The sequence below is a fragment of the Stenella coeruleoalba genome (assembly GCF_951394435.1).
Source record: "Stenella coeruleoalba genome assembly, chromosome: 8".
In the NCBI taxonomy this organism is placed as follows: Eukaryota; Metazoa; Chordata; class Mammalia; order Artiodactyla; family Delphinidae; genus Stenella; species Stenella coeruleoalba.
In genome coordinates, this window is record NC_137154.1 from 45587542 (window position 1) to 45604217 (window position 16676).

Here is a 16676-nt window from a genome sequence, read left to right on the forward strand (position 1 = left end):
TCATAATAACCAAAAAGCGGGAAAAACTCAAATGTCCATCACCCAATGTGCAAACAAAATATGGTATATCCGTAATGAAATATTATTCAGCCATAAAAAGAAATGAAGTACTGTTATGTACTACAACATGGATGAATTTTGAAAACATGATGGTAAGTGAAAGAAGACATACACAAAAGGCCACATATTATGATTCCAGTCATATTGTACGAGTTCAGAATAGGTAAATCCATAGAGGTAGAAAGTAGATTAGTGGTTGCCTAGGGCTATGAGAGGAGAGTAAGGGTTAATGGGTACAGTTTTTTTGAGGGAGGGTAATGAAATCTTCTAAAACTGATTTTAGTGATGGTTGCACAAAAATGTGACTATACTAAAAACCACCAAATTGCACCCTTTAAATAGTTAAACTGTATGGTACATAAATTACATCTCAGTAAAGCTGCTATTTTTGAAAACAATATTTCTTTAACCTACACCACTCTTATATTTATATTGCTGGCCAAAGTATTCAATGACATAAAGTCATCCATATTCTCAGCAGGGAACCTCTTTAATCACTCCGAAGTTTTTAGTCCTGTGTAACTTTACAAATCTGATCAAAATGTAGAGTCCAACTTGACCACTGTACCAAGTTAATACTATAAAACTTTCAAGCAACAATGAAAGAAAAAAATAACATAGGCTATAGGACAATAAGAAAGAACTGTACAAAAGCATGGTTTGGGAAACTTAAGAGCAGTACCCCTTCCTATTAAATGATACTTGTTAGGCATACATTTGACAACATTTTGAATGCGAAGACATATTCATTCCACTAAAAGAAATTTGAAAACTCATTTTATAGAACTATAACTAACACAGGAAGAGCAAGCATCCTGTAAGAAAGTAAAAATGTCCAGCCTAGGAAAACAGAAAGCAGAGACTGCTAGACTCTAGAAAAGGGACATTATATTGAACAAAAATTTTTCTCTTTGTGTGTTTTTCTTGTGTGTGTGTGTGTGTGTGTGTGTGTGTATGTTTCCCAAAAAAAACAAACAAAAAAAAGGATTATGTTAGAAAGCAGCAAATTCCCCAATTAGGACTTGGCTTATTGCCAATGGATTACTGGTTTTTAATCATCAAATAGCCCAGACCAACCTTTAATGTGTAGAATCAGGGAAAATAACTGACCATGATTTGGACCAAAAAGCCCATTAGGCTATTAAATCTCATGAAAGGCTTAGTTTGCCTCCTAAACATGCTGAGGCAGAACTAGTTTTTTATGTAGTCTACTAGGGCTCAATAGTAAAAAGTTAACAATATAACACTTTCTTCAATTACTCACTATCAGATAAGCCAGGCGCAGTGGTTTTTTTGCCCAAAAAAAAGAGGGGTGGGGGGAAGCTCACAAAAAATTCTTCCTAGATGTTCACAGAATCCTATTCTTTTATTTATTTATGTATGTTAGTATGGCTGCGTCAGGTCTTATTGCTCTGCGCAGGCTTTCTCTAGTTGTGGCGAGCGGGGGCTACTCTTTGTTGTGGTGTGCGGGCTTCTCATTGTGGTGGCTTCTCTTGCTGCGGAGCATGGGTTCTAAGCGCGCAGGCTCAGTAGTTGTGGCTCGCGGGCTCTAGAGTGCAGGCTCAGTAGCTGTGGCACACAGGCTTAGCTGCTCCGCGGCATGTGGGATCTTCCCGGACCAGGGCTCAAACCCGTGTCCCCTGCATCGGCAGGTGGATTCTTAACCACTGCGCCACCCAGGAAGTCCCCAGAATCCTATTCTTCTAATCCTATTTCTTCTAAGGAAGAAATTTAACAAATAAGCAAAGAGAAAGTTAACAATCAGCGGAGGCAAAATATTTGCTACAAGAACACACATGTTAATCATCTGAAGCCTCAGGAAAGCTGAAAATAAATTCTATCAATGTGAAGAACAACCGGAATTATTCTCTCTGAAGAAGCAAATGTAGAAACCAAATAGAAAAATTACTTTTTGCAAAGCAAGTTTCATTATAATTTATCTCTTGGTCTCAACCCCTTCTGAGTAATTCTCTTAGGCAAAGGCAGAAAACCTCTCAAATAACCTGGGGGGAAAACGACCAAAATGAACACTGAGGAACACCAGATACTAATTAAGAAGAAAAAATCACCTTAAAACACTTGAGAAAGAACCTAAGAGAACTAGAAGGAGGCTGAGATAGTCTGAGATGATCAGAATGGCTTTTAAACCATTCTACCCCTGCCCTTACATATCCAGTAACTGGAAAACATTAATTCTGGAAGGGAGTAATTAATCCCTCAATAGTACATATAGTTAAAAGGACACTGGTCTAGAAGTGAAATGGCTTAGGTTCAAAATCTATCTACCCCTTTTTAGCTAGGCAACCTTATGCACTCTATTTCCTCCCGAGTTAAATGGGGATAAGAATTCCAGTTGTGCATCATCACAGGATTACCATGAGGATCAAATGAGACTTTACACACACACACACACACACACACACACACACACACACACATATAGGAAAGCACATCTTGCAAATGTTTAATCATTTCATATTTTATTGCATAACTGATGACGATCTCTAAGTTTTTATGTTAACATTCTTCAGTCACTATTGGCATTTTTTTCAACCAAGTTTCAAAACAAGGCACTAATCTTTGCTCAATTTAAACCCACACCACAAAAACCTTGCCTGCTTTATTTGGATTGAAGGCCAGGCAAAATTCCACTCCAGGTGGCTAAGCAATAATAAACAAGGCCTCACTGTTTCATCACATCCTCACTTGCTCTGTGAATAAAGTTTTTCTCCAAATTTTGTGGCTAATTTTGGACTTTTTAAATACTGCTGTATTTTCTCCCCCAGTTACAAAACTTTTAAGTACCTAAATACTAAAACAAAGAACATTTTAAAACTTTAAAATTCAAGATGTTTAAAGAGAGTTACATCAAGGAGAACAAAATGTGGTATCAGGGTACAGCACTTCAAGATATTCAACCATGTTTCTCTATCTACTAGTCCAGCCCACACAAATTCTAGCACTGAAAAACAAAGCAATTTCCAGATTTCTGAGAATCCCCCGGTATGTTTCATTTATATATATGTGTATATATATATATATATATATTTTTTAATATATATAAATTTATTTATTTTGTTTTATTTATTTTTGGCTGCGTTGGGTCTTCGTTGCTGCGTGCAGGCTTTCTCTAGCTGTGGTGAGCGGGGGCCACTCTTCATTGCGGTGCGCAGGCTTCTCATTGTGGTGGCTTCTCTTGCTGTGGAGCACGGGATCTAGGTGCGCGGCCTTCAGTAGTCGTGGCTCCTGGGCTCTAGAGCGCAGGCTCAGTAGTTGTGGTGCACGGGCTTAGCTGATCCATGGCATGTGGGATCTTCCCGGACCAGGGCTCAAACCCGTGTCCCCTGCATTGGCAGGCAGATTCTTAACCACTGTGCCAGCAGGGAAGTCCCTGTTCTATATATTTTAATAACAAACATAATTCTGCTTATTGTCTTTAGTTTTTAAGATTAAACACATGCACACAGCAGGTCATCAAACATTTGCTGAACATAAGACATATTTACTATGTGAACTTGGTTTGATTTTGTTTAAATAAATTGAAATTTTTGAAAAGTAAAACTATGATGAGGTTATAGTATCTGTTTAAAACACATTTTTGTATTTTAAAAGTAGGGAAGACAATAAGTCTTTATTTTTTATTTATTTAAAGTCCATGATGCCAGAGTGCTAACACATACTTTAGGGGAAAAAATTAGGGGACTAGCCGTTGTTTGTCCTAGACGCACAGAGAAAGGGAGTCCTTTGGGTTTGATGGTCCACTGCAGATTGACTGTCTTGTTTCTAGTTCATAGGGCCTAAACTTGATTAAAACAGATATTGGGAGAATAAAAGAGGGATATACCTAATTTTAACCCCTTCTGTGGGATCTGGACATGTACCATATCCTAACCACTTGTCTTAGGGGTTGTTAATGGAGTGTAAATGTTCTCACCACTATGGTTGTATTCAAAACCTCTTGCCTTTTATATAAATTAGTGCAGAAATATCAAACGGTAAACTCAAGGATTCTGAAGCTGTTGTAACTAATCATGGTTAAGAGAATTTCTTTAAGATACAGAAAAACAAATACTATGTGTTCTCAGTTATAATGCAGACTATTTAAAACAATGAACTCAAAGAAATAAGAGAGTAGAATGGTGGCTGTCAGGAGCTGGGGGGTAGGGGAAATGGCGAGATGCTGGTCAAAGGGTACAAACTTTCAGCTTTAAGATGAATAAGATCTGGGATCTAGTGCACAGCATTGTGACAATAATTAACAATACAGGACTATATACTTGAATGTTGTTAAGAGAGTAGATCTTAAAAGCTATAACCACAGGGAAAAAAAAAGGTAACTATGGGAGGCAATGATAACACAACTAACCTTACCGTGGTAATCATTTCGCAATATATATATGTATCAAATCATCACGTTGGGGGACTTCCCTAGTGGTGCAGTGGTTAAGACTCCGCCTGCCAATGCAGGGGACACGGGTTCGAGCCCTGGTCCAGGAAGATCCCACATGCCACGGAGCAACTAAGTCCATGCACCAAAACTACCGAGCCTGCGCTCTAGAGCCCGAGAGCCACAACTACTGAAGCCCGCACACTTAGAACCCATGCTCCGCAACAAGAGAAGCCACCGCCAAGAGAAGCCCATGCACCACAACAAAGACCCAACACAGACAAAAATAAATAAAATTTTTTTAAAAGTTAGATTAAAAAAAATCATCACGTTGTACACCTTCAATTTACATATATTAGGTATCAATAATATCTCAATAAAGCTGGGGGAATTTTTTCTAAATAAAAAGAATTTCTTCACCAAAAAAGACATATTTACTTATAATACAACTATAAACACAAATGAGCTACCTGATTAATAAACAGAAAGACAGCCCAAAAAAGCTTTAGAAAATAGTACAGCATCATACTGTGAAGTTTTGAAACTTCACACATCAGTTTCTGTATAATTTGTTTGAATCTTTTTTATCATGATATAATTCACATTCCATAAAATTCACCCTTAAAGTGTGCATTTTAGTAGTTCTTAGTATATTCACAAGGTTTTGCAACCATCATCACTATGTAACTCTAGAACATTCTCATCACCCCAAAAAGAAATCCCAAACCCATCAGTAGTCACTCACCATTCCCACTTCCCCTCAGCCTCTGGCAACCACTAATCTATTCTATATCTCTATGTGTTTGCCTACTTTGGACATTTCACATAAATTGGATCACACAATATGTGGCTTTTGTGAGTCTGATCGTCTTTCATTTCATTATGGTGTGGTTTCTCCCTCTGCAGTTGTTTCTAATTAAAGCATGACCAAGTATATGTATAAAACATACACACACAAATAAAGAGCAAAAAATTGTATTATGAGGCTGATATGGAATAATAGATATAGGTACAAAGAATACTACCTAGATGAATACACTGTAATTTGGACAATCTTTGCTGCAAAATTTCTAAAACATATAATGTGATTTTTAAAAAGAATGCTGACCAACATTTTGGCATTCTCCATACCAGTAACTTAAATTATTATTATAAATTTTAATTACTGTACTTTGCTTTTATAGAAAAGACACTTAACTATAAAAAGAATTTATACATATAAGTAGCTATAAAAATCCCAAAAAAGTCAACAGAAAAATATATGTCAATAGCTATGGTATTTAGGTGATTGGAAAACAGGCTTTTTAATGTGTTTTATTTTTAATTTAAAAGTATTATCACTGTCACTTTTTGAAAGACATTTTTGACATATATCCAAAAATTTCAAGCTTGGTGTTATAAATAAGCAAAAGCAGTAATTCCCAACCCTTCATGTGCATATATGATTACTTTCATACCTAAACTAAATGTACATGATATGGAAAGATGACACTAATATATTGTTCAGTTAAAAAACTAAGTTGAACTATATGTAGCATAATCCTATTGGTATAGAAACAAAACACTATGTATTGCATAAGTGTGTATTTGCATGTCTATAAAAAGGTCAGCAAAGATATTCATCAAACAGTTAAAAGTGGTTACTCCTATAGAGTCAGACTAAAAAGGGTAAAGAGGTTTTACTTTTTATTTCATATATTTGTATTAATTGACTAATAACAAAGCTACTTTTTGTAATTTTTTAATCACCAATGTTTTTAATTAAATGTGCCATCAATTTAGATTATTTTCCTTAAAAAAAATAAAAGAACATTAAAGTCAAAACTTTAATGTGTCAATTTTTAATTATCCAAACCAAGGGAGAAACCAAACCCAGCAGAAAATACCAATATGGCTTCCAAACACATAATCTTTTTTTTTTTTTTTTTTTTTTTTTTTGCAGTATGCGGGCCTCTCACTGTTGTGGCCTCTCCCCTTGCAGAGCACAGGCTCTGGACGCGCAGGCTCAGCGGCCATGGCTCACGGGCCCAGCCGCTCCGCGGCATGTGGGATCTTCCCGAACCGGGGCACGAACCTGTGTCCCCTGCACCGGCAGGCGGACTCTCAACCACTGCGCCACCAGGGGAGCCCGCATAATCATTTTTTACAGCATCTTTACTCATAACATATCCCAGAGGAAACATCCAAGTGGTACCCGAAAAAGTCTAGGATGAAAGTTTTGCTGTATGATATCTATAAAGATAATTGACATCACATTTTACCCCATCATATCCATGCTTTAACAATCATTGCCAGTACATGTGGAACCAGAATTTAAAAGAAAAAAAGCTCCCTAAGAGAAGACAGGTACAGATTAATACAGAATACTTAATTTCCAAAAAGAGCCAAGTCATAAAAATATCAAAGTTTTAGAAGACACTGGAGAAGAGAGAGAAATAGGAGTACTGTCAGTCTCATTCTTTCTTTCCTTTCTGATTTATCTCGTGATGCTTCACACCGAAACTCCTTAGTGAACTCACCAACAAGGGGCTATAGGGCCCACTTGAAATGTGCAATCTGAACAATGCTGTAAGAAGGAAGAGATTAGAGTCGTACCTTTTCCAAAATGAACTTGTTTAAATACGGCATGTAGCCCTGATTGGAGACAGGCCCCTCATCATCATCCCGGAAGTGCTCTTCAAGGGCAACAGGGTCATGTGGAACCTTCAGCACTGTGCACAGGTTATGGGAAAGGACCTAAGGGAGAAAAAGGGTAGTTTAGAGGCATCCACTAACCAGCACACGGCACCTTCACTGTCCGAACACAACTGGCTGCTCGCTGTCCTGGGGAGAGAAAGATGAAGAATAAATTGCCGGCTGCCAGCTCCCCACCTGTTACCCATAGTGTCTCATTGCCTCCCCAGTTCTGGTCCACTTCAAACAAGTCTCTCTTACATGTCCTACAATGAGCCAGGCTCCATGCAAGATCTGTGACTACCAGACTCCTTGTAGTCTTTTATTAATTGGCCCACATTAGAAAGAAAAAGGGGGGAAACAGCAAGAGAATGTGTTTAAAATTAAACTTCTCCTAAGTAGAGCAGTCCGTCAAGTAGAGCTGTAAGAGAAAGAACCTGGCTCTGAGCAGCTGCAGCTGGGGGTTCTGGACAAGGTGGCTGACCTGGGCCCAGCCACAACCTCTCTGGGCTTCAGTTCTCTCCTTTGTTCAATATAAAGGGCCAAGTTAATATACAAATATACCAGATATTAATTAGTAATCTCTAAGCATCCAAACATCTCTAAAATTCTGTGATGCTAGGCTAAGTTTTCAGGATGAGTATAAAAGAGTATAAATATAAAAAGAGAAAGAAATCAAGGGCCCGATTTAGAAATACATGAAAAATCAATAGCAAAAAAATCTCAGGAGTCACCAAAATGGTTGAAAATATTCTGTCAAAAATCTGCATCCTGGGGCTTCACTGGTGGCGCAGTGGTTGAGAGTCCGCCCGCCGATGCAGGGGACACGGGTTCATGACCCAGTCCGGGCGGATACCACATGCCGCGGAGCGGCTAGGCCCGTGAGCCATGCCGCTGAGCCTGCGCATCCGGAGCCTGTGCTCCACAACGGGAGAGGCCACAACAGTGAGAGGCCCGCGTACCGCAAAAAAAAAAAAAAAAAAAAAAAAATCTGCATCCTGGTCTTGCAATAATCGAAGTGCACACTTTAACATTCAGGTAGCTGAGTTAGCAGTCTGGGCTCTTTCAGTGCTACTCTTTTTTCTTATTAAATGAAAATCTAAATATAAAACTTAAATCCCTTCCATTCCATTTGTGCATTCTAAACAGGTCAAATTACAGAGCTAAGGCCATGCTGCCTCTAACACAGAATCTTATTAGATGTTAAATCCCAGGTTAAAATCTTCCCTATTTGTCTCAGCCCTACCCATTTAATCGCTTAAGGAGCCAAATTCATCTCAATGAATACTTTCAATTCCATAAAGCAAGTTACTTTTTTCTGCACACACATATTTCGTTAGAATTTTTTAAGATTAAAAAAATTAACCTATTAAAAAACATTTGCATATCTTCTTTCTACATTTGTTTTGTTTCTCAAAGCTTCATTTATGTGGAGATCCTTTTCTACATGCTCTACTGGTTTTAAGGAAGTAAGTAAAGTAAAGGAAGTAAACTCACAAATGGTTATAAATGAAGTAATGAAGACTTCTATCAGCCCCTACAAAGCAGGCTGTTTTTCTCAAGTAAAACTTCTATTTGCCAGTAGTAGAGCACATGAAAAGGGCACGGTGGAGCTTCTACTGAATCTTGCACCACAGTCAGCAAAATCCTAAATAGACATTTCCTTTCTCTATTTACCTAGTAAAACCTACAGAGTAATTATCTACCTCCAAAAAGGTGCTGTGAGGATCAACTTCAGGAATGTAAGGAGCTTAAAAACTGCAACATACCACGGAAATATAGAGAAATAAAGAGCATACTCCTCATATAAGGCTCAACGGTCATTCAGATTTTTAAATTATTTGGGACTTCACTCAAGTTAAAATTCCCAACCACAGGTTAACCTATGGTACGTTCATAGAAGGTTAAGAACAGTGAGGAACTCACTGAGTAGTGATACGTAAAGATCTACAAGATAACTTAAGTGAAAAAAGCAATGTACCTAAGGCTACATATAGTGTGTTATCTTTTGTGGAAAAGGAAAAGGAAGAAAAAATAAGATACTCTAGAAGGATATATAAGAAACGAGTAACCATGGGGAGAAAACTAGTATGACTGCAGACCAGGAGCAAAAGACGATTTCTTACTGTATCTCCCTTTTCATTAAGTTTAGGAAAAAATTTTCCCTATTCAAAAAACATAAAAACTATTTTAAAAATTAAACACACACACACACACACACACACGTATATATACACACATACACGTACACACACACAATACACATACACACACAGACATATATACACACACATATATACACACACACGCACATACACACACACACACGCGCACGCGCACACTTTTCTTAACGGCCAGCTTAAGCCCATACAGCTAAATCTACTTATCTTTGAACTCTACACTTTTTCTTCTACATTAACTTACTCCCTAGAGATTAGGTATAAAAGGAAGACATATTCCACAGCAATGTACCATGACTAATGGATGAATAAGATGTAAGGGCAATAAATGAGCTCAGAAAGAATAGTGTGTGCTACAAACACTTCACAGACTAAGTGAAATGTAACCTAGGCCTTAAAATAAAAAGAGCTTTTGGATAGGAAAAGGGCAATTGGAAAGCTTTCCAATAGAGAAATAACATGAGAAAAGTAACTGATTAATGCAAAATCCTCAGGGTACAAAAAGCAGACACCAATCTCTCTCACACCCATCCCTTTCTTTGCCTTTGGGTTTCACAGATCCTCCAACTAAAGCCCTGGCAGGGGCCTTAGATACCATATTGTCATCCTTCTCATCTTATAGATGGTGAGTACTGGCTCAAAGAGATTAAATTTGTTTTTCTTGACTAGGTTACTTAGGAGAACTGAGACTAGAAGTCAGGTTTTGTAATTGCTGGTCCAACACTCTCCAGGAACAAGGAACATTATGTTTCCAGTTTTCTAAAGTCAACAACATCTTTGCAGAGCTGCTTTAGTTCAACCAGTGATCCCATTGAAGATTTAGATTTAAACTCTAGACTTCAGCCTTGGACAATTAAATACAGGGATAACTAAATCCAGTGATAACTTTCTCAACCACCTTCATTTAGTTAAGCAAACTGTGAGGGAGGCAGATTATATTAAAGGACCCTGGAGGAGGAGACCTGAGTAGCAGCCCTATTCATGTGGTCTGTTCCTGTACAGTGGTTTGCCATTTACCCTTTTTAAATATTAGAATATTTTGCTACTTACTCGCTTAGTCTCAGTATCCTCACTGCAAAAGGAAGAGTTAGTGACTTGTCTCTAAAAATAATGTTTTTAAAAGCTCAATCCTTAACTATCAACCCAAACTCATTTCATGAACTCAACAGAAAGAACTATAATTTAGATCAGAAATTCGGCTTTTTTCATTGTTAGTAAGGCCTAGAACTGGGAAGTCTTCTTCAAACAAAATAACAAACTGAATAATAGATAACTGGAAAAGTTTTGTAACTAAAAGAAAAAAAAATGTGCCATCTTTTAAACTTTAAAAAAATTTTATCAGTAATTTTTTTAAAGCCTAGACAGTATCTCAAGTTTTTTTTAAAGTAAAAAGTAAAATGTATTTAAAAAAAAAAATTCTTGAAGGCCAGAATATAAACTAATAATAAGAAGTAAAATCTCCAGAAGCTTAAACAGCAGTTTATGCTTTTTAGAGTAGACTCACATGATCCATTAGTTGGTTTTAGTCTCACCCCTGGAAAGTAGATGGTATTGCTACTTTACAGATGAAGAGGCTGAGTGAGAGATAAGGAGATGTCCCCCAGATGACAGAGTTTTATGTGCCGTGAAACTAGGTCTAGAACCCAAACCTTATACTTTGGTGCCCTTTCCCTGCCCGGCCACATTCCCTCTCCTCCTGGAAAAAAAGAGAGCCCTGCCTATACAAAAGTGACATGAATGCTGTGGCCATGCATGCATGTTATTGCTAAGGTGCAGTGATGGACTGGTGCCCACCCGGTCAGTTCTCCAGCACCCAGCAACATGGCTGGAGCTATTCAGTGGAGCCAACTTAAATCCAGTGGTGAAGAACACATCCGTCTAGAAATCTGGGACCACTCTCTCTCTGGAAGCCCTCATCTCTCAGCACCCGCCTTTGGGGGAAACTGTTCCAAGAGGTACTAGCCTCCTCTCCCCATGCAGAAGCTGGAAAACAGATGAGGACAAAAGCAATCAAGAGGAAATAGCACTACAAGTTCTTGATTTGTAAAAGCACTGCCCCTCAATCACTCTAATCAGTGTTTGCAAGTTTCTTGAGAAAGTTGAATTTATCCTGCTTCAAATGCCTGCTCCTCCAAAGGCCATTCTTTCAACGCCCACATAATTGCTAAGCAACTTTGCTCTCAGGCCCCGATTTGAAGAATAAACTATTGTTACTACAATAAAAGATCCACATCCATGCCAGACCCTCATCTCTCCAGTTCCTTCCTAGCTGTCTGCTAATGCCTCTGCAAGGCCTCCGCTGACGAGAGGTGACTAATTAACTGCTCGTGTGGTCTGTTCCTTTGCAGCGGTTTGCCATTTACCCTTTTTAAGCATTTTGCTCCAACTATCCTGAAAAGACATCAGGGATGATGAATGACTAAACAGTATTTTAACACATGAGTGCCTAATGCTTACCCTCCTCCCTCCCAAAGATGGAGAGATTACAAAGGTTCTCTGAAATGAGCCCCCTAGTCACAGACTGTTTCCCTTTACAGGATGTGCGTAATGGGCAAAATTCAACACGGAAAAAAAGGGGGGTAGGGATCTCTATTCCGACAAGCTTATCTTAACCGACACAATTACAGAACTATAATTCATAATGGGCAACCTTTTTTTTTAAATGTGAAAATTCCTGTCTGATTTATAAAATTTCAAGCTCAGGGCGAATTACCAGAAAACTCTTCCTAACAGAATGACCAACTTCCTACCAGAGCTATGCCCTGCCTTAAGAGCATTGTCTTAATAGAAGTCCCGCCCCTTACCACAAGGACTCATTTTCCCTTTCCCGACAATATCTTTTCATCCTGCTTGTCACTGCTTAAGGCCTGCTTGCTTTCTCTTAAATTATCTTTATCACACTCAGCCTCAGAAATCTCAGTCATCTCTGACTCAGTCCCTGAATGCCATCAATCACCATCCTAGACACTTTTACCAAATTAATCTTCAAGGGCTGCTGACCTCACATTATCACCTTGTCTGAAAGTCATCAAAAGCCTACAGAAGTAAAAACCAAAGAGGTATCTGAGCTCCGTATTTAAGTCACTTGGCAAGCCAGCCCCTCTTTACATTTGTAGCCTTATTTTTTCCCACCCCTCTGCACCAACTGTACAAATCTAGTCAAACAAGCTTACTCACAGCATCCCAAACAAACCCTGTATCACTCCCCTGCCCCATCCAGGCCTCTGCTCTAATCACCCCTACACCTCCATTTCTACCTAACATAACTGCCATCCCTTTCTGAAGCCTCCACCTCCCAAAATCAAGATGGCCTTCCTCACTCTGCATTTCCCAAGCACTCTGTATTTCTTATCTTACACTACCACACATGATTTTCTCTCTCCCATAAGACTAAATTTCTGAAAGGCCCATGTCTTACCTCCCCTTGCATCCCCACAGCACTTAACGTGCTACTCAGAATGAAGAAGGCTTTCAATAAATGCTGAACAAATTCATTCTAAAAATTCTCTTTTCACAGTAAAACCATAATACTTTAACAATGAAAATGCTCTTAGGAAATAGCCTACTGCTATCTCCTTATTTCATTGATAAAAAGACTGAGGCCTGGGCTTCCCTGGTGGCGCAGTGGTTGAGAGTGCACCTGCCGATGCAGGGGACACGGGTTCGTGCCCCGGTTAGGGAAGATCCCACGTGCCGCGGAGAGGCTGGGCCCGTGAGCCATAGCCATTGAGCCTGCGCGTCCGGAGCCTGTGCTCCGCAACGGGAGAGGCCACAACAGTGAGAGGCCCACATACCTCAAAAAAAAAAAAAAAAGACTGAGGCCTGAGACTTGCCTAAGTCACAAACTGATTAGAAACAAATCAGAAACAAGAACCCAGGTCTCCTAACTGCCTGTCCCACAATCATGCCCTGTACTGGAAACATTCTCTTTTGCCTAGTCACATCCTTCAAGACTGGGTTATTCTTCATAAACTCTAGGAAACCTTCACCACCCCCTCTGTCCACTGAACTCCTATTCAGCACTTAACGTGAATTCTGTTTCACATACCAGTAATATCTCAAATACCTAACTGCAGCTCAGTAAGGGAGGAAACCCTGCCTAATGTTGTTCTTCCATATCCTTTACGGTGACTAGCAGAGGGTTAAGGGAGGACTCAGTGGCAGCATAACACTTATGGACACACATTAAGGAAGGATATCTAACTCAAAACCGTCTGTTGTGATGTGTCCACAGAACGTATACCATTGAACTACAGTATATGCCACTGGATTACATTCCACATAGACTACCTTTAATAAGTTATTTTGGATAATTCACTAACTTAGCCCTCTTCAGAAATCAGAAAGAAAATATTGGTAAATTTGACCACATAAAAATTCTTAAATTTCCCTTTAAAAAGAGACACCATAAACAAACAAAAAAGGCTAATAGCTCCAATATTCAAATTACTCCTAGAAATTATTAAGTAAAAGGTGAACACCTAATTTCAAAAATGGACCACAGACATGAATAGAAAATTCACCAAAGAAGCTAATGACTAATAAGTATAGGAAAAGATGCTTAACTTCGCTAGTGATCAACATAATGCAAACTAAAAGAGCTACTACTTTTTGCCTGAAAAACAACACCTGGTGTTTGAGCAGACACAGGGGAGTAAAAATTGCCAACACCCAACACTGGAGAAGGTATAGAGCAGGTTTTCTCTGTCACTGCTGACATTTTAGGCCAGATAATTCTTTGCTGGGGAGCAGGGGGAGGTGTCCTATGCATTGTAGGAAGTTTAGCAGCATCCCTGGCTGAAAACATCAAAACACCTCAAATATCTCTGAATAGTTAAGTAGTTAAACAAAGCATAACTCATCAACACAATGAAATAGCTCATAGTCATAAAGGATGATGGTGTCTGTATCTATGTGCACTGACATGGAAACATGACCCTAACACACTGTTTAAGAAAATAGGCTACAAAAGCATATGAAATAGGATCCTATTTATATAAAAGGATATATATGTATGAGTATATGCACACATGTGCATGCATGTGTATACATGTAGGAAGCAAGGGAGATAGAGGGAGAGAGAGGGAGGAAGGATGGTGAGCGAAAGATGTTAGAAAATCATTGCAAAGTTAACTGCATCTGCCTTTGGTGGTAGAATTTCGGGTGCTTTTACCTTTGTCTCTATACTTTATTTTTTTTTAAAGATTTGTTTAATATTTATTTATTTTATTTATTTTTGGCTTCATCGGGTCTTAGCTGTGGCACATGGGATCTTCATTGAGGCATGCGGGATCTTTTGTTGTGGTGCCCAGGCTTCTCTCTAGCTGTGGCGGTGGGTTTTCTCTTCTCTAGTTGTGGCGCGCAGGCTCCAAGGCACCTGGGCTCTGTAGTTTGCGGCAAGCAGGTTCTCTAGTTGAGGCACATGAGCTCAGCAGTTGTAGCACACAGGCTTAGTTGCCCCGTGGCATGTGGGATCATAGTTCCCTGGCCAGGGATCAAACCCACGTCCCCTGCATTGTAAGGCAGATTCTTTACCACTGGACCACCAGGGAAGTTCCTGTCTCTATACTTTAAAGCAGGGGTCCCTAACCCCCAGGCCATGGACCAGTACCAGTCCACAGCCTGTTAGAAACCAGGCTGCACAGCAGGAGGTAAGCAGCAGGGGAGCTAGCAAAGCTTCATCTGTTGCTCCCCATAGCTTCCCATCGCTCATATTACTGCCTGAACCATACCCCCTCAACGCCCCCATTCCGTGGAAAAATTGTCTTCCATGAAACCGGTCCCTGGTGTCAAAAAGGTTGGGGACCTCTGCCTTAAAGTATTGTTTGAATATACTATGTTCTACCTTTATAATCAGAAAAAGTGAAGCTTTTATATTTATGTAAAATTTTTAAATTAATTTTTAAAATTAATTTTATTAGTGCTCTCTATCTGGGGTTTCAGCTAGAGAGTACCAATAAAATTAAAAAATATGAAGAGATCATCGTAGGACTATAAAGTTGATGAAATTAACTCACTTGAGTCATTCACAAAGAACTATGCTTTGCCATGCCTCTGGAAGAAGCCACACTATGGGCAACAAAGTCTCCTGATCTGGGTAGCCTCCTTAGATTCCAGCCTCCCACTGGATCACAGCATAAACATATGTCTTTAAGAAGATAAGTCAGGGACTTCCTGGTGGTCCAGTGGGTAAGACCCCACACTGCCAATGCAGGGGACCCGGGTTCGATCCCTGGCCAGGGAACTAGATCCCACATGCATGCCACAACTAAGGAGCCTGCCTGCCTCAACTAAGACCCAGAGCAACCAAATAAATAAATAAATATTAAAAAGAAAAAGGATCCTGCATTCTACAACAAAGACCTAGAACAGCCTAAATAAATAAACATTTTTTTAAAAGGAAGATAAATCATGAGTAAGAAGATTTAACTCCAATAAGCTTCTGTTTCTATTTCTCCCACTACTCTGTAAGCTCCTTAAAGAGAAGATCTTTATTGTATCTATCCTGCAATATCAAAACCTAATAAAGGGCTTCCCTGGTGGCGCAGTGGTTGAGAGTCCGCCTGCTAATGCAGGGGACACGGGTTCGTGCCCTGGTCCGGGAGGATCCCACATGCCGCGGAGCGGCTGGTCCCATGAGCCATGGCCGCTGAGCCTGCGCGTCCGGAGCCTGCGCGTCCGGAGCCTGTGCTCCGCAACGGGAGAGGCCACAGCAGTGAGAGGGCCGCATACTGGGAGAAAAAAAAAAAAAAAAACCTAATAAAGTGCCGAGGGGAGAGTGCCTGATGTCAACAAATGTTTACTAAATGAGTCCCATTTAAGAATTTTCTTTTTTTGGTTTTTTTGTTGTTGTTGTTGTTTAGTTTCATTTAGTTTGCTTCTCTATCACCTTTATTTAGATGTGGGTCTTTTTTTTTTTTTTTTTTTTTTGCGGTACGCGGCAGGCGGACTCTCAACCACTGCGCTACCAGGGAAGCCCTAGATGTGGGTCTTTTAATGTATTTCACTATACTACCAGTATATTCTTTCCAGGAAGAATTTTTGTTTAATTGGAATCTCTAATTCAGGTCATTTTTGAAGTAAAAAAACCTCCATTAGTTATTAGCACTACCAGAACTAGAAGGCATTACTCATCTGACCTGAGATCTAATAAAGCAGTCCAGTTTCTAAAAATTCCACTAAAGATTTTTGAGGAAAGGACTCAAGAGGAATTAACAGTGTATGAGAGAGAAGTCTATAGCAGAAGACAGAGAAATTAGGTAGTTCAATTTAGTACACTCTTCTCCGCTGAAGCCACAGTGTACACCCAAGGTGATGATAAAGATCACAAATCTGAGGCTTACCTCTCTGCTGCCCCATCCTCTGACCACTCTGTC

The 16676-nt window shown here is 39.4% G+C and overlaps 1 protein-coding gene across 2 annotated transcripts in view; it reads right to left on the minus strand.

Moving 5' to 3' along the window:
* The window catches only part of SWAP70 (switching B cell complex subunit SWAP70), a 79063-nt gene that overhangs the window by 46829 nt on the left and 15558 nt on the right, over positions 1–16676 (minus strand). For both annotated transcript variants that reach the window (XR_013829423.1, XM_079929045.1), the window contains exon 2: positions 7043–7183. Coding sequence is in view for 1 of the 2 variants with exons in the window: in XM_079929045.1 (XP_079785171.1) it covers positions 7043–7183 (141 nt within the window). In the remaining variant the exon portion in view is untranslated. The remainder of the gene's footprint in view (positions 1–7042; positions 7184–16676) is intronic.